The sequence below is a fragment of the Acartia tonsa genome, chromosome 13, assembly GCF_053477335.1.
Source record: "Acartia tonsa isolate MP-2025a chromosome 13, ASM5347733v1, whole genome shotgun sequence".
NCBI classification, from domain to species: domain Eukaryota; kingdom Metazoa; phylum Arthropoda; class Copepoda; order Calanoida; family Acartiidae; genus Acartia; species Acartia tonsa.
The window spans coordinates 26,325,528-26,351,785 of record NC_137272.1 but is presented as its reverse complement, the minus strand read 5'-3'; the positions used below and the strand labels follow the sequence as shown (position 1 = coordinate 26,351,785).

The following is a 26,258-nucleotide window of genomic DNA, read 5'->3' as shown; positions in this document are numbered from 1 at the left end:
CTTGATAAATAAAAATACCGAGACATAACATGATTTAAAAGTATTAAAATTACTGATTCGTTACCCCATCATGGACCTGTCAAATGTGTTTTTTAAAGGTTGAAAGGTACACTAAGAGAAACGTATATGTACAAATCATATACTGTACAAAATTGGGTTATAAATTTTCCTGTCATTAAAAAAAATAAATCAGACATACAGAGCTAAATGGATAAGTTAGTAGAAGTTAACTTATATACTTAAAATTTTTAGGTTAAAAATTTTTTTTATTTGTTATAAATACTTAGTTAAGACTAATTTATCTTACTCCTTTTGCTAGTTCCATTTTCTCTATAGAGTAATTAGAAATGGTGACAGGTGAATTTTGTCGTCTTATTTAGGTTGCTAATACAGTCCTCAGGTATTGGTCAATACGTTACTCCATGGTCAGGGGAGAGGATGAGTTGTTGTAATGATTGATGAGGGGGACCGGAGGGGGGCATTTTTATAATATCCAAGTTGCATAGACGTCCAAGCTTTTTGCTTGGGGGGGGGGGGGTAATTACCCCCCCCCCCCCAATTTACCCCTGGGGGGGGGGGAGGAATTTAAATTTTCTTAAATATTATATAAAAAATTTTATGTTAGAGATTTTTTTTTTTTTGGGGGGGGGGGGGGGTAAATGCCCCCTCCTAAATGGTTGGGGGTGCCTACGGCACCCCCAGGGTAGGGGTAAATTTTACCCCCCCTCTTGGACGTCTATGTCCAGTTGGCAGAAATATCTCCTGATATCCAAGCTTTCTATATCCATGCCGCGACATATTATTAGTTACAGGGATTTAAATTTATTGCCTTGTTCTCTCTCTTTAGGGGCCTATGGAATGTTGTTTTTATAGTTTGAAAGGTACACTAAACAAGGATGACAACATCCATAAAAGTGAAGCTCTGAAACGGTATAACAGACGAATATTAACTCTTGTAGAGTGTCAGGACTGAATATACAAAATATAAATATATCAGTTTTGACAAATTATACGTAAATTTATTGCAAAACTTCTTAAATGCAGAATACTGTTTAAGGAAATACTGACATTTTTAGGATTTTATTATAGAGATGCTTCGCTTATGATATTGTACCTTATTGTAATATGTATCAATATTCCAAAAATCAGACCAATCGGATGATTATATCACATAAAAAATTGTTGCTAAAAAAGTTAAAAATCAACATGTTTATAATGGACTAACGGACATTCTAGTAACGATTATATAGTTGCTATGCTGTCTAAATTGTACCTAACTATTGCAGAAATTATCCTACAAAGTTTAAAATCGATAGGACAATTTTAACATGCCTAAATTAACGAAAAAAGCTATCCGTTATCGACTGACGGACGAATCCCATTAAGAAAAACTTCGCTTATAAAAAAGGAATCTACAATAACACATATTCTGATATTTTTCTATATATTTAGCTGTAATGAATTATGAGACCTTTAAAAAAATGTTTTAAAACTTGGGTAGAGAAAACCAGGGTTATGAAGGGAAAAGACAATAACCGATAAATTGATAAACATCCCCAATGATGATACACAAAATTACCCCTACTTTAGATTAAGATTAGTGGTTGAAATGTTTGAACACTCAACTTAATGAGTTAACCAATCATAATTCAGTTAAGTCCCCAATTTTTTGAAGCCAACGAATAAGACAATTGATGCTAGTGTAATACAAAAACAGCCCATTGTCCCTTCTCACTCTAAGAGAAGATCATATGTACAGAATAATACTGTACAAAATCAGACCCTGAATTTGCTTGTCATCACAATGATTACAACTAGACTACAGTAAATGGAAAGGTCAATAGAATTCAACTACAATGTATCTCAAAAATATTTTAATTTTTGTATTATTTGTAATTAATTTTGAGTAGATTAGTTTATCTTATTTGTTCTGCTAGCCCAATAATCTTAACATTAGTTAGAGGGATTAAAAGGGGGGAGGCGGATGTGCCACATTTTGAAACCAAAAGTAAAACGTGCATGATCTCAGCCCATAAAAGAGTTACAGCTTTAAAATTCTGCACAGCAGTTGCTTTTGTGGTGAACAATATGGATTAACAGTGAAGAAATGGCAGCGGAAGCGCCGCTCCCGCCGAAAACCGCTGTATTTTTTTTTTGCCTTTTCTTACCATAATAGACAATTTACAATCATCTGAGATAAACTTTTTTTTTCATGACAATTTCGCTTTTTTTCACTTGACACTTGTAAGATTTTACATTTTTTTAAATATTGACATGTTTGAAATATTACAAGTGTCACGTGAAAATATAAGGGAAATTTTTATGAGAAAAAAAGTTTATCTCAGATGATTTAGAACTGTCTAATTTGGCGAAAAAAAGCAAACAAAATTCGGCGGGAAACGGCGGTTTTCGGCGGGAGCGGCAGTTCCGCCATCGTTGTCTCTTCACAAAAGCAACTGCTGTGCCGAATTTTAGAATTATAACTCTTTTATGGGCTGAGATCATGCACGTTTTACTTTTGGTTTCATAAAGTGGCACATCCGCCTCCCCCCTTTATTGCATTGGTTCCCTTTATGGGCCCATCAATGATTATTTTTTGAAAGAATGAAAGGTACCCTTTGAAAGGTATCCCAGCGAAACTTTTTTTTTAAAAAAGGTAGCATGCTACGTTGTTCGATATCTCAAATGGTACCTTATGAATTACCACCTATGGCGAAATATTTTGCTGGGTATGAGTGTAGAATATACTAAGCAGTCCGCATTGAAAAAGTATAAGGGCAAAACAAGTTTACTTAATATTTTTTTAAATGTTTTGTACAATTTACCTTCTTATTAATCTTTCTATTACAGTTCCTGTCGATGCCTCCCTTCAATTTAGAATTTGGAATGCCTGCCTTTCCTTTTTTCATCACCTAATAGTTTTACAACCCTTAGTGGATCACTGTGCACACCACTGCTTTCTAATAAAAGGGATAGTTGCATGAAGTAAATTTCAGAAAAACGATTTCAAGCATAAGTTACTAATACACCATCAAAATAAGCCAGCTATATAAATTGCATACATCACAAGAATACGATTTTCAAGTCTTGATATTTTTTCTAATATATGCTCTATAGATGTAGTTCAAACCATTAACCAGGAAAAAATATGCAGTTCACAAAATTCAAGTTTAAATGCATTTCGTGCAATTACCCCTTTGAAAAAATATAAGAATCCACACCGCAATTCAGTTATGTTTTAAAACAAGGATGATAACATAAGTAGCGAAGCACAAAAAAAAACATGGAAAGAAGCAGATTTTTATTGGTCATAAAATAGGAAGAAAACGAAAAAATAGATCTCAGGTATCTTAAGGAATAAGACAATGGACCAAGAACCTACGAATGAGAGAACATGTTAAAAATTTCGGGACCAGTTCTAGTTAAGGTCCAATTTCCCTAACTGCATATTTTCTAGTTTTATATAAATCTCCCCCCCCCCCCCTCCTGTATAAGAGGGATAGTATATTTTGGCCATGACGTTCTAAGTGTTAAATGCATCTACAGACTACAAATAAATTGATATTTAAATTAGCAAAGCTTAAGAAATCATAAATAGTTTTATCATAACGTAATATATATGTTGCTAGCGGTTACGCCCATTGAGGCCTCTAGTGGCACAATAATGTTTTTTTTTGGTTTAGGTCTCTACGATTCCTATCTATTTTGCGATCAAGTCTAAACGATACCTCCTTATGTTGTGTTGAAGACTCTAGGCGAAAATTTTATTTTTTATTTTTTGTGATTTCTCTTGGGAGGGTGGTGGTACCCTCCCCCCAAATATTTATAAACCTTCCCGTGACCTATGATCGGTTCAGCGGTTAGCCAGATCCTTCGGTACACACAAACAGACAGACAGACAGGCAAACAGACATCCTGTTACTTTATTATAAGAATATAGCTAATAAAAGTTTTAAAACCAAATCAAATTGGGATGTTCATATATTTTTTTGAATAACAACTTTCATCAATCATATATTTATTTTTTTAAAAATTGTTTAAATTATTTAAGTTTAAGGGTAACATGAAAGTGGTGGTTGAAAAAACCTTCTTTCCACTTGCCAAATAGGCTAAAACCAGCCCTGGATCAACACAAAACTTTTTTAAAAAATATTTCAATTTTTTTTGGTTGTAAAATAAGAACATACATGTAGGAGCAATTTAAAAACCTGTTTCCAACAAAAAAAAGGCCCCCTCACTAAAAATTAAACATAGTACCATATAACCTTTTACATAGTATGCCTTACAATTTTTATGGTACCATATTAGCGCAGCTACTACAATACGGTTTTAATAGGTTGTATAGTAATACAAGTATTAAAGAAATTTCCTTTTTTTTATTGCAATTTTTAAATATTTTTTTAAAATTAGCCATTGAAAACTAATTTACATATTTTTTTTGGACCATAGAAATAAAACGAAGTAGCAGGTTTCGACGTACATATTTCACAGTAGCTTTTCTCCTATTTCTAGCCCCTTGCGGGGCAATTTCCTAACCCTGCGGGGCAATCATTAACATTTACCTAACCTAACCTATCAAAGCTACTGTGAGAATGCGATGAAACCCACTACTTCGTTTTCTTTCCATGATCTTTTTTTCTAATTAACTTAAACGTTTTGTGGGGCTAAGGGGGGGGGGGGGGGGGGTTAATGCAACCATCTCGTAATCAGTGAGCATATGGCACTTAGAATTCGAATTTCAATCTGAAATTTTGCATGAGTAATCCTTGGTAGGTTTATTTTCCCTAAATCGAACAAAAAGTTGGAAAAGTAACGCCTAACGTCTGGCGGCTCAGCCGTTTAGCCATTTTTTGGCTATTTTCGAGGCAAATCATCACGAAACCTATCTCCACATAATACTCTTTGCTGCTTCAAAACGTTTTCAAACGGTTCTAGCCGGTAGTTGCTGGTACTAGAAATCTAAAAATGTTTTTTTGTATCATTTCACATGATTTTAAGCAAAAATATGTTTCAAAAAGTTTATATCTACGTAATTTTATGATAAATTTGCTCTAAAAATAGCCAAAAAAAACCGGCTAAACAGCTGAGTCGTTAGCCGTTACTTTTTCAACTTTTTGTTCGATTTAGGGAAAATAGACCTACCAAGGATTACTCATACAAAATTTCAGATCGAAATTTGAATTCTCAGTGCCATTTATACATTGATTACGAGATGGTTCCATTACCCCCCGCCCCCCCCCCCCTTATATACCGAATGCTCATCGGCATAGGAAATCTTCACAAACAAATTTGGCTGTCTATCATGAATAGTAGCCAAGAAAATCACATTTTCTCCATAGCGTTACAGACAGACGAACAAAGTGAAGTTTAAGATTGGGCCTGTAATTTTTCTGATATTTTGAAAAATAAAAGATGCTTATGTATAAAATCCTATAATATAAAGTAGAAAGGATCTTTTATCTGAAGCTGAATCTATTGGATAGTGCTGGTCCGAATATGTTGTACTTTTCAGGGAAGCTTTATTAATACGAGGTGGTTCTGGGATATTTTCCTACCCTCCCACACCACCCTCCAGGGGCAAAGCAGCCATTTTAATAAAGAATACAAGATTTTAAAATGTTAAATTTCAGATATTTGCTCAAAAAATGTTGTGCTTGTGAACATGTTGTCTGAAACCTGGAAGACTATAATCAGAAGTAATGAACTACAATTTTCAGAGGTATGTCATTATTTCTTGGCGCATTTTTGTTGTAAGGGGAAATATTAGAGAGTGTGGGAAAGTCAGTGTTATAATGCTTGTTGCGCGATTTTTAAATTTTAAGAAATTAAAAATAGGGACACTTGTCGTAGTAGAGTATTCGAGAATTAAGGACGTCCATTACCAAAAGATCTCTTTAGAAAATATGGTACATTCATTTAAATTGCCTGTTGAGCACTGTTAAGACCCCTATCCCCTTACTTTTCATATGGGGTAGTTTATTCTTGTGTCTATCCCATCTGGGGGCCCTAAACTATCAGTGCTTTTACCAGAAATGTCCTAACCCTCACTTTAAATATAATGAAGGGGGGGGGTTTACTAGTGCTTAAAAGTTACTTTGTGGGAAAGCTCCCAATAATTTTTTTTTTAATCTGCATATTTTTTTCAGAGTTATATTATTTATGTTTTCCTTTTAAATGGTTTAACCAATTTCAATTAAATTAGCCACAAACAAAGACTTATTTTTACAAATTATTGTTTCATTTTCAAGTTCATTATCTAAAAGGATATAGAATACCTGGATATTGCGAGATATTCTCGCATGCTCTGATAAAATTTTCGGGTATAGTCCTTTCCACGACATTCCTCCATAAGGAGCGATTCTTCGTATTTTTCACAGTAGCTTATCTCCTATTTCTAGCCCCTTGGGGGGCTCTAACCCTGCGGGGCCAATTACCTAACCCTGTGGGGCAATCACCTAACCCAATATAACCTAACCTAACCTAAAATAACCTATAAAAAGCCATTTTAAAAATACGAAGAATCGCTCCTTATGGAGGGATGTCGTGGAAAGGACTATACCCAAATTTTCTCCCTTCTATTACCCTTTATCCCCTCCTCCTTATGACTTTTCCTATCCCCTCCCCCGATCATGGAGGAACATATTATCAAAAAATTGAGGACTATATTAGCAACCTTCCCCTGTCACAATATCCACGTATTCTATATCCATTATTAAACTGTTTTTAACCTATTTTTTAATCATATATCAAAAATATACTATGACACCAGTAGAATCAGACTGCAGAGCCCAAATTTGAATTAAGTCCCCAATAAACTTTTTTTTGGGGATTTAAAAATTAATTTTATATGTTGTTGTGATCATTTTGACGGAAGCAAAAGCAACTTTTAGTTTGGGGTTAAATTGTTTCTTACAGAACAATTTTATATGATTCAGTTTATATCAATACAATAATAAAAAAAACTCTACTCTGTTCGATGGAAATAATTTTTTTCTAAAACAATCAATTTAAGTAAAAAATGTAACATAATACAATAAAACACATAATGCTAAAGTTAAACCAATAAGATTTCTTGTTTCATTTCAATAATTCATAATTTCCGAAAGAGTGTTTTCACAAAGTGACTTATTTACAATGTAGTTAAATAATTTTTATTTAATTAAAATGAAAAGAATGAAAACTATACACCTAAAAGATACATACTTTTTAAAAATATTTAAAAAAAATAAGTTTGAATAATCTTATTTTATATCATATTTGTATATGTGTCAAAAATAATTTTGTTGTATTGCACAAACATTTGTTGACATCATGTCATCTTGTCATCAAATTTAACCCTTTACAGCCAATTTTTATGTGTTTAAAATAGGTGAACGAACACAAACATGTCAATGTTAATTCATTGGTATATTGTAAAGATTTAACTTTTTAGTGAATTTTCATAGTAAAATCATAAGGCCTAATTTTACTCTATACCAGAATACAATATTTATGAAGCAAAACACTCTAAAAGCTACGAATTTTACCCAAATAAAAAAAGACCTTTTGCTTGGGTCAAAATGACCACGGCAACAGTAAAAATTAATATTTAAATCCCCCAAAAAAAGTTTATTGGGGACCTAATTCAAATTTAGGCTCTGCAGTCTGATTTTACTGGTGTCATAGTATATTTTTTATATACGTTTTAAAAATAGGTTAAAAACAGTTTAACAATTAATGTGTGTTTATTTAGTGTTTGTTTGGCAGGGAAAAGTGGCTTTTAATTCACAGGTAAAATTACTTTAATTTTGAAACTAGCGACTACGCCCATATAGGTACTTGAAACTTTTCCAGTTTCAGTTTTGGTTTAAATAATGAGGGCGTCGTTTTTGTATAGTGGAGATTTTTATTTGGAGGTTGGTGATACCCTTCCCCCAAATAGTTATAAATCATCCCATGACCATCCCAAGAAGCTATATTATAAAGGAGAACCATATAGGTTCAATGGTTAGCGAGAACCTTTTGTAAACAAAGACAGATAGACATCCTGTTACTTTTATAAAGGACAATTAAACGTTTATTTTTTTAACTTACCTTAGTGAAAGACAAAAAACTTTATTACTTCATATAATAAGATTGATTTCAATAACTTGCTTAAACAATTAAAAAATAAACAATTATATGTATAAGCTACAGCAGGAGACAGTCATACAGTCGGACGAACTAACATTGCTATTTAGCTCTATTAAAATTGAATGATTTAATAATTTTCAGTGGTAGATTGCTGGATATTTGCAATGAGCCTCGGGTTCCCAAATACATGCTTTTCAACCTTGCCAGAGGAGCTTATATCATCAGGTTGGTTCATATCTAGGGAGGGAGCGGAAATTGGACTGTTTATTACACTAGTCCCCGAAGTCTTTTTTATAATAATATTTTCTTGTTTGTTGGCTTACAACTAAGGGGATCTTATTGAATTTTGATTGATTGGTTCATTAAGTTTAGTGTCCGAACGTTTAAACCACTAATTGTAATCTACAGGAGTGGTAATTTTTGGTACCATCATTTGGGATATACATCAATTAATCGGTCATTGTCTTATCCCTTTAGATCCCTGGGTTGGTTAATAACTAAATCATATTTTATATTTTAGAGCTTTGGAGAAGACAGTTTGTAAGGGAAGAATAAGAGATATCAATGATTTAAAAGTTGTTCTTGTGTAAGTATTTTGTACTTTTCCTTAAAGTGCTTTTGAGCAAAGATCCCCCTCTCCTTATTTTATTTTTTAACTTATATCAATGGATGTAGAATATTAAGTGGATATCATGACAGGAGAAAAGTTGTCTTCAATTTAGGTTGCAATATCCCCTCTCATTTATTGGTCGGGCCGTTTATCCAGTCGGAGAGGAGGGGATAGGGTAAAGGAGTGGGATGGGGGAGATCATTATTATAGCCCGCTACAGAATTCACTTTATGATCGAACATATAAGAAATGGTGTGAAAGATCTAAGTAATAATAAATCCATTCTTATATCTTAAATTCATAAATATATTTTTTAATAGTGATGAGTTTTGGGCAACTGTTATTTGTGGAAACTATGCCAAAAATTCAAGGTAAGGTTTTGTAAAAAAAATTTACAGTCATTAGGTAAATTCATTAGAATTAGACAAAAAATTAAAATTAGCATACAACTTTGGGGCCTTTTATTCAAACATTATTAATTGATTCATTAAGTTGAGTGTCCAGATGTTATCTACAGAAGGGGTAATTTTGTGTATCATCATTGGGGATATACATCAAATTATTCGCCTATTGTCCTATCCCTTTAGATCCATGATAATTAATAGCCACAACATTTTTGAAATATTCTATTTTTATTAATTTTTTTAGATACTCAGATTTTCTCCAAAAAGAAACAAGTGCATATGATGAATGTTGTCTGTATTCAAAGGTGAAAACAATTATTCCCTATAAAACTTATATAAAAGTAACAGGATGTCTGTCTGTGTTTGTCTATACCAAAGGATGGTTTTTTTTACTATGTAACTATGTATTGGTTCCGGGAAGGTTTGTAACTATTTTCGGGGAGGATACCACAACCCCCCAAAAGAAATCACCACTAGAAAAAAATTACCAACCCCTCAAAAAAATATCTTTTTACCATTTCCTTTATAAACTGAAAATGAAGATGGGGTGATTTGACTATTTGATATAAAACAATTCTATACTTTTGTGTTCCAAAAAGCTTAGCGGCCCTTACTATGTCTGTCTGTGTGTAAATCTGTTTAGCATTATATCTCGAAATTGTTTCTGGGTTGAATAATTTGATTTTTACAACTTGGTTACATTAGTACAGTTACAAACGACAAAATTTTTGATTCCACGACCTAAAGTTTTAACAAAGCGAGTTTAAATTTCTATTACTTTTTTAAAAGGCGAATATTTGTCTTAGGATGAAAATGGAAAATCTATGTCAACGAGTTTTGGTAAATGTAACTTTTGCTCAAACCAGGTAAATTTTTCTTCGTTATTTTTACCAATTGTTACTAAAATACAAAGTACGTAGAATATGAAGCTTAAGATCTCTGAAACCGCTGCCTCTTTTTGACTTTGGGACACCCTCACTCCACAAAAATGGCTCTTGAAATAAAATTTGAGTTAACCTCTCCCAACGGCATCCGTAGGCTGAACCATTTAAATATCTTAAAAAACATAAAAAAAAATTTTTTTCAACACTCATATAAATTTCTAAGTGTTCTTTTTTAGAAAAATAATGAAAACCGAAATACCTCCTCTGAAACTGAAGATAGGTAATGGTTTTATCACATCGTATTATAGACAGTTTTCAGCGGAAAGTAAAATTAAAAATTCAAGATTAAATAGTAAAAAATAAACCTTTAGATATAATTATATTTCATCTTAATTGTTGTATTTAAAATTAGTGTCATCACCCTTTGACTGAAATAAGGAAGATGTAGTTTCACCCCCCAACCTCATCACGCCTACATCACTTCAATCTGTTTTTCTCTTTCACCCCTATAATAGTCCTTAATTTACCCCACAAATATTAATCATGAACCTCCTTAATCTTCTTTTTATTAAGTGTAATATTTTCCTGTGCACGCGCTCTTTAAAGAGTAATTAAGAATAATTCCAGATTTTTTAGCTCAAAACCGACACAAGATGAAACTCCATCCAAGTCCCCATATCAACCCTTCAAGAAACCAAATCTTGAATCTCCTCTTGGTAATCTAAGTTTTGTTGGCCCTGTTGCTACCTCTGCTACTGGCCAAGATAATGGTAAAGCAGATGTGAAGAAGATTGATGACTTGGCCCAGATTGTGCAGAGTTGTGACTTACTTACTGAAGGTAAAATTATTTTAAGCCTCCCTAATCTTACCATATGCAATATTTTGCCATTTGTAGCCTCAAAATATTAATAGTTATTTCTCGCATCGTATTATAAACGGCTTTCCGCGGATATAGAATGTAAAATTGTAAGATTAAAACCAGTTTTTTAGCCCCTAGGTGCCGAAGGCAAGGGCTAAAAAAACTGGTTTTAATCTTATGATTGTACACACTGTTGGCTAGAATTGAATCAAGACAAAAGTAAGTGCCGAGCCCTGGGACCTATGTATGGTGAAAATAGACATAAAACTATGATGATTCCAGGTAAAACCAAAATATTTCAGCGGGGGCTTTTTGAGGAAATTAGATTTAAAAATTTCAAGTTCAATTTTCACCCGCTAGGAGTTGCCGCATAATCATGACAAGAAAAGCAAATATTATTTATTTTAAATTTTGAACAACTTTGCTTTTATGAAGTACTTCTTAAAACCTCTCTATGTATGATTTATTTTAGGCTGAATTTTCGTGACCTTTGCAAAGCAAGTGATAAAAATGGCCATTTATTAACTCCCTTCATGAGTGGTTTTATGAAGAACTTTACAAAAGCAAAGTTGTTCAAAATTTAAAATAAATAATATTTGCTTTTCTTGTCATGATTATGCGGCATCACCTAGGGAATGAAAATTGAACTTAAAATTTTCAAATCTAATTTTCTCAAAAAGCCCCCGCTGAAATATTTTGGTTTTACCTGGAATCATCATAGTTTTATGTCTATTTTCACCATACATAGGTCCCAGGGCTCGGCACTTACTTTTGTCTTGATTCAATTCTAGCCCACAGTGTACATTTTTATATTCGTAGAAAGCTGGATATAATACGATGCTAGACATAGTTTTTTCGTATGGATGAGAACCGGTTCCTATCCACCGGATTCTAATGAATACGAGAAATATGATTATTTTTTGTTAGTCCGTTTTTACTTCCCTCGTTTGCTTATTTCTTTTTCTATGAAGAAGCTGATGAATGTACATTAAATGGGATTAGACGAGCAAAATGCAGTAGCTTTATATTCTTGCGTTGTTACCCTATGAATAATTCGCTCTTAATAAACATTTTACATGTTTATACATATAGACCAATGATATGTGTTCTAATATTATTTCCTCTTTATTTTTAACTTTTTTCTAACACTTTCTATGGTTGACCATACATTATGTGTTCTACAGCTACGATACTATTGGACAAAATCGTTAGTTTCAGGAAGTGACAAAGAAAAATGCGAAGATGTACCTTTAGACCAAATCAAGGCATACTAAACTATTGATTTTCTAAGTAAAATATACCAATTTTAAGAAATATTAGGTTTCTCTATAATTAAAATTACCCTTACTGTAAATAAAATTATTGGTTGATACATTCGAACACTGTTAGTTAAAGAACTAACTAATATAAATATTTAATAAAACTAATTAAAGGTTTTAGCCCAACGAATAAGAAAACGTTACAGATAGACAAAGTGAATTGTACAGTAAAAGACGTCCAAGCTTTTTTGTGTGTGGGGGGGGGGTATTTTTATTAATTTTGGGGGGTAAACACTTAACACCCCTTTATCCCTACCTGGACGTCCTTTTGTACAGTTATAACTTATTAATCAGGATAATCATTACAAAATTATTTTAGTTGACGGACTAGGTAATGAAGACGCTAAAAATGTATTTTCTACTGCTGCTATGTCAGACTAATAACTTTATAATGACTTGTAATTTTAACACAAAGTTGACCAATTAAAGATTTGTTAGCATCTATAGTAATGTATGCCTGAAGGCCTCACTGACACCACTCAAATCACAGCTCAACCTTTGCTCAGAAAACTTCCCCGACACTGGTGACCTTAAAATCAACCTTGACGAAGAGCATGATACAATTGGGGAAAAATCCGCCAAATTTAACATCCCCTTCTCTGCGGCGGCGGACAGTGGGGAGGAGAATGATAATGGGGGTGCTAGTGTAAATATCAAGCTGATGGAGCTGGTAGATGTTTTGGCGGGAGCCCCGGTAACTACGGATGCTGGTGGCAGCTTGGTCAAGTCTACAGGTAAAAAATTTTGGTAGGCGTGCATTTAATTTTAGGGAAAGAGGGGACATTGGGCTGTTTTTTGTTTGTTTGTTTGACTGATATTGAAATTTGAATGAATGGTGTATAAAAATGATTGTCCAAACGTTATAACCACTAATTAAAATCTACAGAAGGAGTAATTTTGTGTTTCATCATCGGGTATGAACATCAATTTATCGGCCATTGGCTTATCCCTTCAGATCCCTGAACTGAAAATATGAATTTTTATTACAAGCTGGTTTTTGCTTCTCTCACTCTGTAAACATTTATGTCTATAAGTAACTTGGTATTAACATGTTGTAAATCATTTGTTTTATTTGTAGATGTAAGTTTTGAAGCAAAAGAAGAAGAAGCAGATACAAACGAGAAAGTTTACGGGTCAGGTATAGATTCTTAGATTTTACAACTTTTGATCCTTTTTTATAACTAGCGGTTCCGCCCCTATGGGCCTTGAGGAAGGGGGAATGGGAGTCGACCCTACACTTTCAGATTTTAGCTTAAATATTTAAAGGAGAACCATACCGGTTAAGCGACAAACATTCTGTTTACATTACTGACTTGCAGACCACTGACATTTAAAGGGATTGTTGCATGAAGTACATTTAACAAGTTTAATTGCAAGCATATAAGGTACCAGAATACCATCTAACATAAATATTTTTTTATTAAAATAAGAAGCAATCAATTTGGCAAAATCTTGCTTTTTTGTGAAAACAGGACAGATATTTATGTTGCATATATCCAAAAAATATGATTTTCAAGTCTTGATATTTAAAACTACCCGGCAGAAAATTGAAATTCTTTCAAATATACGTTCTATAGATGTAATTTAAACTATTGGACAGAAAACAAATATGCAGTTCATTAAATTCAAGTTTAAAGGCACTTCGTGCAACTACCCCTTTATCTCCCTAACTCGTTACTCTAGATTTTTATTTGCTGTTGTAAAAAATACTTTTTTGTTGATATTAAGATTGTGATGACATGAAAATTATTCCAGCAAGATCAAATCTACAAAAGGTAAAACTATTTAATATTTTGCTGCGCTTCTTATTGATATTATCGTTCTTGGTAGTATGGCGTTATCCTCTTGAATTTCTTGAAAATTTTTGTACCCTCCCCCCCCCCTTCTCCCGACAGAACTATGACTCTGGAATAGAACGATATTTTTTTACAATTAGGTTAGTTTAGGTTATAGGCTAAGGGGCCGAGCGCCCGCAGCTAGGCAGGCAATGGGGAGGTGGTACAAAAATTTTCAAAATTGAAAAAAATAAATCCTATGTGGCGTGCACAGATTTTTGTCAGGGTGGTGTTTTTCTTGAAATATGAGTAGGTCTTCCAAATTTCAATTTTAAGAGGGTTGTTGTCGTTGACACCCCCCCCCCCTCCGCAAGCTATGGATATCATTGCATATAATCTCTATAAGATATTTGCAATTACAAAGTAGATGTAAAAAGTATTTTTTTTGTCTGTAGCTTAAAGTTTCAATAACAGCTGAACCGATTGAGTTCTTCATTTTATAGAAGCTTCATATAGGTATAAAACGATATGGTCCTCCTTATAGGGTAGATTCTCATAGGTCCTAGAAAGGTTTATAACTATTTCAGGTGAGGGTACCACCCTAACAAGAGAAATCGCCACTAGAAAAAAATCCCCCCCCCCCGCCCTTTCCCAAGAGGCCCTAGAGGTTTCTTGATTTACCTTAAAAGGGGTAAAAATTGTACCATTTCTCCTAATTTCTTAGGGAAAAGACAAAGCCATAATTTACATCCTCCTGTTTATTTATTTTTATATTCAGACAAAATTAAAATGTGAGAAGAAGAAGCGGGGGAGGCCAAGAAAGATTATACCTGAAGATAAATTAAAGAACAGGAGAAAATTAAGGTAAATTCGTATTTTTCATCAGTGGCGTGCATTGAGTTTTGCCAGTAGAGTGTGCGAAGCTCACCTGAAAATGTTGATAACCCCTGTAAAAGCAAAACAAAAAAAGAGGTGTATTATTGACCACTAGAGAGGTGATTTCATGCAAAACTTTAGTACGCTTATGAACCAAATTGGTATTTATACTGAGCTCGATCTTTAAATCGTTTATAGGTGATTTAAACCGGGGCGATTCATTTGGCGCACCATCAAATTATTAATATCAATCTTTAAATCGAATTTGCATGGGCGATTTGAATCGGGCAGTGGCGCGGGCCCGGCGCGGCAATGGCACTCACCGAGTGACATTGCCGGTTTAAATCGGGGTGAATCATGCACTGAGCCCCAACGAAAGACCCATTGCATATGTAATAAATGGATATTTTTTTAATTACTTTAATATTTTATTGCAAAACTATCGTGAAAACATTTTTATAGTTATTTTTAAAATAAATTATATATTAATGTTTTATATAAAATACCATACTGACACGGTATTTTATATAAAATACCTTACTGGCACTGCTTAAGTAATAAAGTTGTACTGGCGCGGATCGATATTTTAGTGAGTGCGCAAGCGATTTAACAACACCGCGCCGAAAATCTTTTAAAAATCAGGTGCGCTGTGGCTTACCACCAGCGCGCCTACGGTTCACCTCTGAATCGCCCCGATTCAGCGCGGCATAAAAACGATTTAAAGATCAAGCCCTGGTTTATAAGTAAAGGATAGATAAATAAACGTACATCAACATTTTGAGATCATATAGACTAAAAACTTGCTTTTGACAGGAAGAGAGGGGGGGGGGGTGGATTGTTCTGTTTATTATACTAGTCCCAAAAGATATAGAATAACGTTTGCTTATTAGTTGGCTTAAAAACTTAGGGACCTTTATTGAATTTTGATTGGTTGGTTCATTGATTTTGATGTCTAAACATTCAACCACTAATTGTAATCTACAGAAGGGTTCATCATGTGTATCATCATTGAAGATGTACATCAATTCAACATTCATTGTTATCTATTTGGATCAATGGATCACTTTTGTTAAATAACTTTTATGCTAGATTATAAATATTTACCTAATACCTATTTATTTAGTGAATCTACCAAGAAGAAAATATCAGAGAACAGTAAAATATTCAGCATATGTAAAGTCTGTAATTTACAGTGTAAAGGTTTTAGAGGTATGCATCATTTTTTTTATTTAAAAACTTCACTACAAGTAATAGACATAGTATATCTAGATAATCCAAATGACCCCATTTTTCGTAAAAATTATTGTTTATATTTTGTTATATACTAGATAAGGGCGACGAAATTTGAAACGAAATTATCAACGATATAATTTTTAGAAAGCTAACTTTATTAAAAGAATTGTATAACTAACTAATATATATTTTGTCTTATACGAGGGAAGAATTTTTTAAGCGAATTAATTTACCCAGGACAGGCTTATTCCTAAGATATTCGACAATTTGTAGCTGACTCCTAAACGAACGAGATGAAAAAATTTCGCCCTTTTTTCCTATAATGTTCTCCTATAAAGGCGGAATCCGTCAATGTGTCTCTTGAGTAACTCTATTCTACAAGTCTAAGTCAGCAATCTATTTATTTGAATATCTGCTTCTGCAGATTAAAATTATTGATGGAAAAGTTTGGATGCTACTGGAATAAACGATTGTGTGTTTTTAAAACTGAGGGTACCAGTACAGATTCCGTTTTTAAAAAGAAAAACATTTTTAGCGAGGCTACTCTATAATTTGAATTTATCGTCTGTCCGTATGTCCGTCCGTCCGTCTTTTTTATTTACTTACAATCCCCAAATAGTTATGAACCTTCCCTGGATCTATAAGCAGCTTCACTTTAATGGAGAACTGTATCGGTTTATCGGTCAGCAAGATCCTTCGCTACACACAGACAATCATCCTGTTACTTTACTTTTAACAGGATTAATTTGATTTCAGGACTGATAGATCACATGAACCGCGACCATCCTACTCATAAGCCTTGGTCATGCAGTAAATGTTCTGTCAAGTTTGCCTTTGTCAAGACACTTTACAGGAAATTTGTCTAGGATTTGTCATGACATTTTCTTATTTATGTATGTATATCATTATAAAAGTAACATAATGCCTGTCTGTCTGTTTATTTGTGTGTGCAGTGTGTGTGCAAAACCGATATTTTTCTCCTTAATAGAGAAGCTTCTCATAGGTTCTGGAAAGGTTTATATAACTATTTTGGAGAAATAGCCTCCATAATTTTTTAAAATTATCTCGGCTGCCCTAGAGTTTCCCCTTCCATCAAATATACTCTTTCGGGCTAGTGCCGCTTCCGCTAGTTTTTATGTGAATGATGTAGGTATGTATAGCTTTAAAGAAAACATAAATATAGCCAGATTAATTTTAATCCTTTCATACAAGTCCCAAAGATGTTTTGGGCTAATTTTTGACCAACCAAGGAGAATTTTTTTACCCCCCCCCCCCCCCCCAAAAATTTTTTTTTTTTTAACCCGGGGGTAAAATTTGCTGGGGGGGGGGGTAATTACCCACCCAAAATTTACCCGGGATAGGGTTAAATTTTAAATGGAGGTGTAAATTGAAAAATATTTTACGGCACCCCCAAATTCGTTTCTTTTTTTGGGGGGGGGGGGGGTAATTACCCCTTTACCCACCCCCTTGGACGTCCTTGGCAATTGTGATATTGTACCCCGTTCCGTCCTTCCTTCAGAACATTATATGATGAATATTAAAATGAAAGGATTTCTTTAAAAACATTAAATCATAGACAAAAATAATTTAGGCACTTGAAAACAACTCATGGGGTGAGTACTATTTCATAAATTTTTGTTAATAGCGTCGCTATTCTACAAGTATTTTAATAAAGTTCATTTTAAAACATCCTTTAGAATTGATATTAAGGCGGTAACTGGTCTTGTTTGTGTATATTTTGCTTTTTTTCTATAATTAGAGCCTGTACGTTGGTCCATATGTTCGTCTGTATCGTTGATTTGGGCATGTTAGAACAGTACTATCGATTTAAAACTTTGAATGATTATTTATTTTAGAAATCGTAGCAACCCTGTTATAGTCCCTAGGTCCATTTAAAACATGACAATTTTATAATTCTTATTAATCCTATATTTTAGTCTGCTTATTGAGTTCTGACATACCATAATTTTTACTGTTCGTTTGTCCTTCCGTCTGATTTTAGAGCTTCACATGGATATTGTCATTCTTGTTATTTTTCCGTCCATGTTTCTTATTTGCAATTAATATTTTGAAATATAGACATAAAAACACATTTTTCCTCAAATGTAATTTTGCACATTTGTTTTTTTAAATTGCACATATTTGCACATGTTTGCAGATTTTTTTTTGTTTGAGAGTGGGGATGACGTGTCTAACGTTTTTTCGAAAACTAATCGGGAAAGTTATTTCGGTACTAATGAACACTATTCTCCCTTCCTAAAGGGATATTCTAAGTGAAAATTTCCCCCCACAACCCCCTTCCCTTATTTCTCCCTCACCCCCCCTTCTTACCCACTTCCCCCCAGTTACATAAGTTGCCACTATTCGCACAAATATGGAGCAAAATTAAGTATAAAACATCCGTAGCGGTTGGGCTGCTTTTAAGCAGCTTTTACTTTTTACAACATATTTTTTCAGCTCTTACAAAAGATACACGGCTGAAACTTTTTGCAAATATTCACTTTATTATGAACTTTAATTAAAATAAAAAATCTATGGTAGTCTGAATGCTTTTAAGCAGCTTTTTAGCTGCTTTTCTATCTACAACTTTCAAATAAAGAACCCTTTTTAATGTTTTTGCATTTTTTCCCCTTTTCTTTTCTTTATTATGATAACAGATAATCTGCTCTATAACTCACTTTGTCCGTTTGTCTATTTCACAATAGATTTTGTGCTTCGCTACTTATGGATGTTGTCATCCTTGTTTTATCTAAAAAAAGGCAAACTTGTTATAGATATTAGAGAAAACCTATGTAGATGCACGCTTATATAACTATTTAATAAAACTAGTTTTTATCAATTTTCTAAAATGAGGCCATTTTTTTAGATGGTTACGTAAAAATCGACCTTTCTCTTTTGTATTTTTTAGTTTCTTTCCATAAGAAAATACTTCTAAATATTTTAAGGAGCGAGACTATTAAACATTTTACAATTCTGTAAATTTTCTTCATGTCTGAATATTTTTGACGAACAGACGTTTGACGCAGACATATCTTATTATTTTTTACAAAAATCCTAGTCATTTACTAAGTATATTTGAGATAAATCAATTTTATTGTTATTTTATATAGGGCAACTATCGGCTACGCCCCTAGATGTCTCTAGTGGCACTAGTTTTTTGTTTTGTTTAAGTCTCTACGATACCTCTTTAGGTATGTTGTGTTCAAGTCTCTTAAATATTTATTTTTTTACGATTTTTTATGATTTCTCTTGGGAAGGTGGTGGTACCCTCCCCCAAAATAGTTATAAACCTTTCGGGGACCTATGAAAAGCTAACCTGTTTAGAAGAACCCGCTCAGTTCAGCGGTTATCGAGATCCTTCGGTATAGACAGACAGACATCGTTCTACTTTGTATTATAGATTGTGTATATTGTTGTTGTATCGACTTTTACATAAAATTTAAGTAAACATAAACCATAATTTTTAGTGTTTTTTTGTGGCAACAATATAAAATAATAGGGGTTGTTTTGTAGTATAATGTGTTACTATAAATATAAATTTTTGTAGTACCTTCGTCTATAATTCAACCCATGTTTTTATTTCGGTCTGTTCTGTTTATCAATAATACAAAGTAGCTTTCTGTCTGTCTGTCCGTCTGTCCGTCTGTCCCTTAAGATCTTGGTAACCACTGAACCGATCGGATTCTACTCTTCAGGGTATCTACCTATTGGTCCTGTTGTGATTTTAAGCTATCTTCTGGGGTGGGTGGGACACACCTAACCCCCACCAAAAATGAAAATCCCCCCCCCCCTCCAAAAAAAAAATAATTTTCTTGAGAACACATTAGACTATAAGCAGCGCCAGTAGTAATTTTCTTGAGAACACATTAGACTATTTTTTTTTTACGAATTTTGCGAATTCGTTATTTAATCGAGAAAATGTTTTCCTGCTGGGTAGGTGCGAAAATTTGCGATCCGTTCTGCTGGGTAAGTAATAGAAGCTAGATGTAATTATATCTCTTGGGGCAAAGCCCCTATAGGCTAGGGGCGAAGCCGCTAGTTTATATACAATACATAGCTTACGAATTATTCTATTTTTTCTACATTGCTTTGACGGCTAGTTTATTATCACATTATATTTTAGTCAGCTTTCCGCTGTTAGTAATATAAATATTAACTAATATTTACTCCGGTTTTGTTGTCCCGTGTTGAAAGCTCGGGTAATGAAAACTGGTAATAATTTAAAGTTTTTTATTTCATCTAGCGTGGAAAATTGTCTATAATCCGATACATTATTTTTTCAGAATGGTTCAGAACCGGTTCTAATCCAGCGGATATTAATCGGTTTCGAAGCCATATTGGATCATTCTTGGCGTTATGTTATTAAGATGTGCTCCAATTTGAAATAGTGAATTTCCACCCCCCCCTGCCAAAGCATTAAAATGTAGTAATTTTACCATTTTAGATACCTTAAATGACTAAATAAATTTCACTTAAATATATTTAAACGCTTAATCTGGATTTGGGTAAGTTTTTAGTTATTTTCCACTTCAAATTTTTAAACAATCACTATGATGTTATTTTTAATGGTAACGATTTTATTGTCTAGGAATTGATCTTACTATAAAATTATCGTGTTGTTGTTGTATCTCAAGTTTGTTCTGTAATTTTAGCGTTTTTTTTAAACAGCAAATGTTTTAAATTAAATTTTTCATTAACTTGCATAAGGTATAATTTAAGTTTTACGAGTTTACACGATTTAAACCATTACAAGTGGCATTACAAGTGGCAACACTCTTCCTTCAATTTTAGTTTTATGCAGAAAAAGTAAAAAAAATTTGAGTGAAGGAAATTATTTTTGGGGCGATTAAGGTACCCCCCCCCCCCCAAGTGAGATTAAGATCTATCAACCGAATTTCTTAATTAAATATATTATAATATCTGGACCATAAATTTGCATAATTTAAAATATTGACGTGTGGTAGGGGGGTTTACTGCCTTCCCCGTTTTTACTCCCTAACAATTTCACATCCCCCTTTTAAATCGTTGTGCACGTGACGTCACTGATTTGAATATGTTATGTGTTCCTGATAAATGCATCTATTATGCTGGTAACCCGAGCCGTAGGTTACAGAGTTGTTGCGGCGGACGTCAATAGAATACGCTGGCGGAGCGTAGCTACTCTAAACTGCGTGTTGTACTTGTCCATTACTACCCTAACAAATAAATTGGTTTAGAAAAATTAAATGTTATTTTTTCTAGGTTTTGGAGAGTGCCTGTCCTTACTGCAACAAGACATATACAAGGAAAACTTAGATAAATATTTTTAAAGCACATACAAACACATAAATTGTATTAGTACCCAAAATTTTATTAATGGTGGTTTAAAAAGTTGTTTTTTACAAATAATTTTAATCTATATTTTCTTTCTGGTAATTTAGGATGTACAATGTACATCACTCAATAATGCATTGTCTCATTTCTTAAGATTCCCGCAAAAAAAAGTCCTTTCAGGTTAAATCATATATTTCAGCAGCTAAAATAAGCAGTCAAGGAGCAAGGTTAGACTAAAGTTTATCTACAGAGCACAGAGCATGTTGGCCCATGTTACAAAACATGAATCAAAAAATTCCATCACAGTCTCTTGTAAAATTTGCAATGCTAAATTTTTCAGCAGAGGTAAGCTGTTTTTTTTATGATCATTTTAAAATTGATACTTTTTTTGAAACTAGCGGCTCCGCTCCTAGCCTCTAAGGGATTCTATGAGGTAAGGGTAAGTCAACCCTTCTGTATAGAATTTGTTTTAAAAAATAGGCACTGCTACAGGCTGCCTACTGCAGACAGACAGACGGACGGACGGACGGGCAGACGGACAGTCATCAAGCTACTTTTTATTATAGATGGTTTGGTTATTTCAACTATGACTCATGATGTAGTAAAAGTTAATGTCAATTGAAAATATTTTAACGGAGCTATTTAAATTTTTTTCAAAATTTCGGATCGAATTTAGATTCACTAAATTATCGTAGTCCTAGCAAAGCATTCGATAAAAAAGCGCTATACTTCAGACAAGCAAACATTTTTGCAATTTAAAAAATGAAAAATAATTGCTAACCTTTCCTATGTATTAGAGATAGGGGGTGATTGTAAACCCCTACAAAACTCATAGATAGATTTTAAAAGACATCCATTTAGAATTATAATATATATATCTTAAAAATTATGTTTATCCTTCATTAATTATATTTTGTTTTTAGATAAATTGAACCTGCATTTGAAGAAGAAACACGCATATTCCTGTCATAAATGTGATGTACAATTCTTGAAAAAAGAGGACCTGAAAATACATCATCTTTCTCACTACAGGTTTTATATTCAATAATTTTCAGAGATAGACAATGGACAATAAATGGACACTACTAGTTTGAAACCAACCAATTATAATTCAACAAAACTACCCAAGCTTTCTAGACTTTAAATAGGTTAACTTGGTTATTAAACTTTGGGTACAAGTTTTTTTTACAGACCAATGTCTCCTCCTTTCCTGATAATATTCATACTTAATATTTTATAATCTCATTAAGTACTGAGATACAAATAGCGATGTATAAATAATATATTCATTATATATTTTGCTATGATTACATAATTCTATGAGCTAGCTTTAGATTTTCAGCATGACATAACACAAAGGAGATATTCAATATTAAGCGTTACAGTCAAACAGAAAGACAGACAGACATACGGAAAAAGAGGCGGCAAGACTTTAAAGAACACGCATTGCGTGTTAAAAAGTATATAATAATGGATATAATATACGTAGATATTATGAGAGAGAATATCAATATTTTTTCCTAGCTGTGAAAATGTTTCTCCTAGCTGACTAATGTAACGATACACCCCCCCCCTTATGACTTCATCCCATACCCTCCCCTGACTAAAAGAAAGTAATATCTAGGGACTATGTTAGCAACCTAATTCGACAACAAAAATTACCCTGTCACAATATCCACGTATTCTATATCAATTTAATTATAAAGTCTGTATTATTTAGTGAGAATACAAATAGTTGTGAGGAATGTCATCAAGAGTTTCCAGATAATGTTAGTTTGAGGGAACACCTTCAAATTAATCAAAGGTAACGCCAGTGTTAATTTATGGACCGACAATTAAATTATTTGCAAAGGAGTTTTATTGTTTAAAAGTTAGCAACACCATATCTTAATATAAAAGTAACAGGATCTGTGTCTCCCTGTATGTCTGCTTGTCTGTCTGTCTGTCCCGAAGGATCAGGATATTGCTGACCGCTGAACCGATATGGTTCTCATATGCAGAATAGTGTAGCTTCTCACACGTCCTGAAAATGTGTAAAACTATTTTGTGGGAAGCTACCACTATCCACCAAGAGAAATCGCCCCTAGAACGAAATAACCTTCTCTCGCTCAAAAAAAAAACCAAAAAGTATATTTAAAAACACCTTACCTCAATTAAAATTTTAAACACGCAATGTTCTAATTCTTAGAATTGGTAGGATAACATGAAACGCTGGTTTTTCATTATTTTTTTTTATCTAGTAGCAAAGCAACTCTACAATTTAATTTGTCTTGTCAGTTTGTAAGTCCGTCTACAACGCTATGGAGGAAATGCGATTTTCTCGGCTGCTTTTGTGAAGTTTCTTTATACCAATAAGCAACCATTATATAATTTACTTGGTCCGTCGGACTGTCAGTCATGTTAAAAACAATATCTTGCTTCGTTACTACTGAATGTTGTCATCCTTGTTTATAGTTATAATCCAATAGTTATTGTTTTGAAACAATTATTGGTTATCTAAACGTTTGCTTACTTTAACACATATTATAGACAAACAAGACTTGTAGACTCTTAAAGTAGTTATCAAAGAACCAATTCTTAACAAGTTTGAAATCGGTAGGACAATTCTTACATTCCTAAATTAACGAAAAAGCTATCCGTCGGTGACGGACGTACGGACTGACGTATGGACCGACCATAATTATAGAAAAGCTTCGCTTTTTAAAAACTGATTCTTATGTCTTCTGTTTAGAGCTTCCGCCTATGAAAACTGTCCAATCTCGTGTGATAGTTGTGATTTGAGCTTCATAAATGTGTGTAGCCTGAAGACACACAAGAAAGTGATCCACTCAACTTCACTGGATGAAAATGTTATTTGTGACGTTTGTCATAACCACTTCAGGTAAGAAATTTTATACTCAATATTGTAGATTAAAGTATCTGGATGTTTGTTTGTCTGCTCAGTGTTCGTGTGTTGCAGATGATCGCTAGAACAAAATTTCGGAAAGTTAGTTATATTGCTAAGGGAGGCTGCGCAATCGTGTTAATTATTGGATGGCTGTGATATATCCTAAGTTTAAACAAGATATCGACCAAAAGTTCGTTTTTTTTTTCAAAAATGTCCAAAAAAATATTTAGATGAGATTGTTTAGACAATAGACGTCCAAAACACGATTGATAAGCCTTTAAAAAGTTATAAATAAATGAAAAATAACATTGTAAAATTAAATTTAACTAACTTTTTGCGCATTTGGAAGGAAAGTGTTAAGGGGCAATTTTGCTGTATTGGATGTTTCCATTAAATTTATAGAAGAAAAGACAAGAAGCATTTTTTTTTGTATTACCTAGATTATTTTTAAATGTTATTGTATTTGTAAAAGTTGTTTTTGTTTGTAAAAATGTCAAAAGACAATGTACGATTTACACCATCAATCATGATCTAATATTGGTTGAATAATTTGGACACTATAAGTATGTAAATTTATAAACCAATCATAAATAATAAAAGTCCCCAAAGGTTTTAAGCTAACAAATGAGAGAATATAGATGAACAGAAATTTAATTTTCGAATGTGTACACAGTTTCCTCGGTGTTTCCTCATCCTATCTCAATTTTAAAAACTTCAAACTTCAAAAAAATCAAATCGTGTATTCATTCTAATTTTATTTTTTTTTTGAAGGTTGAAGTTTTTTATCTAGTAGTAAATATTGATATAGGATGAGGAAACACCGAGGAAACTGTGTACACATTCGAAAATAAAATTTCAGATCATCAGAATATACCCTCTACCTTCCTGGTCCTATGAAAATACCAATAACTTAAAAAAAAACTGTTTTAAACTTAACTGTTAGACTTATTATAAAACATCGACTTATAATTATTTCAAACTTATTTTAGAAGCAGAGAACTCTACAAACAACATTATGAGAAGTGCCATACAGACTCACCAAAGGTAAGATTATTGTAGAGTAATTTTGCTCTTTCTAAAAAAATCAACCACCGGGCTTGGGTTTTCGTTCATAGGTTATAGGAAGGTTTTTTCTAAACATTTTGGGGAAGGGAAGCTACACCCTACTAGGAGAAATCTTTTCTGATAAATATGACCCCCTTCCAACCTCAGAAAGAAGAAAATATTTTGTTATATTAACTTGCATTATAAACAGATTTCCGCGAATATTAAAATAAAAATTAGAAATTAAAACCAGTTGTATCAGCCCCGAAAGGCCATAGGCTCTGGCTAACAAAACGGTATTGATTTTTGATTTCTCGTGGAAAATTGTCTCTACTTCGATGCTATGCATGACTTTTTAGTATGCTGTTATCCGGTTCTAATCCAGTGGATATTGATCTGTTTTTACGCCATTTTGAGAATTTTTATATTTTTGGGTATAGTCCCTTTCGTGGCAACGCTATTCATCGTATTTTTTACAGTAGCTTTTCTCCTATTACTAGCTCCTGCGGGGGCTCTAACCCTGCGGGGCCAATTGCCTAACCCTGTGAGGCAATCAACTAACCCAATATAAACTAACCTGACCTAAAATAACCTATAAAGCCATTTTAAAAATACGACGAATCCCCCCTTAAGGGGCGTTGCCACGAAAGGGACTATTCCCTATATTTTTAGTTTGCCTGTGACATTTGCGGGCAGAGATTTGGACGGAGATATCACCTAAAAAGACACAGAAATCTTCATACTTCCAAAGGCAGGAGAATAAAGGATTATTAATACTTTATTATATCAGCTGAGGGCAATGAAATTAAAATAAAATTACAATAATAATTTTTTCTACTAAGGGGGGATAAAGGGTTGTTCACCTCCCCCCACCCCCAAAAACAAATTCTTGTTTCCGTAGGAAAAGGGGCACCTAAAAAATAAAAAAAAACATTTAACTA

The 26,258-nt window shown here is 33.2% G+C and overlaps 1 protein-coding gene across 2 annotated transcripts in view; it reads left to right on the top strand.

Annotated features, from left to right (window-relative positions):
• Positions 1-5,483: 5,483 nt before the first annotated feature.
• LOC145335026 (uncharacterized) overlaps positions 5,484-26,258 on the top strand; it is a 31,844-nt gene continuing 11,069 nt past the window's right edge. Inside the window, exons 1-24 of one of the 2 annotated variants that reach the window (XM_080180702.1) lie at positions 5,484-5,719; positions 7,733-7,770; positions 8,254-8,337; positions 8,633-8,698; positions 9,043-9,093; positions 9,371-9,431; positions 9,933-9,992; positions 10,247-10,290; positions 10,647-10,849; positions 12,083-12,135; positions 12,653-12,923; positions 13,268-13,327; positions 13,918-13,964; positions 14,743-14,828; positions 15,964-16,049; positions 16,830-16,927; positions 17,666-17,686; positions 21,315-21,358; positions 21,637-21,731; positions 22,310-22,418; positions 23,107-23,190; positions 24,118-24,267; positions 25,263-25,317; positions 25,990-26,068. In XM_080180702.1, coding sequence (XP_080036828.1) covers positions 5,663-5,719; positions 7,733-7,770; positions 8,254-8,337; positions 8,633-8,698; positions 9,043-9,093; positions 9,371-9,431; positions 9,933-9,992; positions 10,247-10,290; positions 10,647-10,849; positions 12,083-12,135; positions 12,653-12,923; positions 13,268-13,327; positions 13,918-13,964; positions 14,743-14,828; positions 15,964-16,049; positions 16,830-16,927; positions 17,666-17,686; positions 21,315-21,358; positions 21,637-21,731; positions 22,310-22,418; positions 23,107-23,190; positions 24,118-24,267; positions 25,263-25,317; positions 25,990-26,068 — 2,002 coding nt within the window. In that variant the 5' untranslated portion in view covers positions 5,484-5,662. The remainder of the gene's footprint in view (positions 5,720-7,732; positions 7,771-8,253; positions 8,338-8,632; positions 8,699-9,042; positions 9,094-9,370; positions 9,432-9,932; positions 9,993-10,246; positions 10,291-10,646; positions 10,850-12,082; positions 12,136-12,652; positions 12,924-13,267; positions 13,328-13,917; positions 13,965-14,742; positions 14,829-15,963; positions 16,050-16,829; positions 16,928-17,665; positions 17,687-21,314; positions 21,359-21,636; positions 21,732-22,309; positions 22,419-23,106; positions 23,191-24,117; positions 24,268-25,262; positions 25,318-25,989; positions 26,069-26,258) is intronic. The other variant, XM_080180703.1, reaches the window with a different exon arrangement.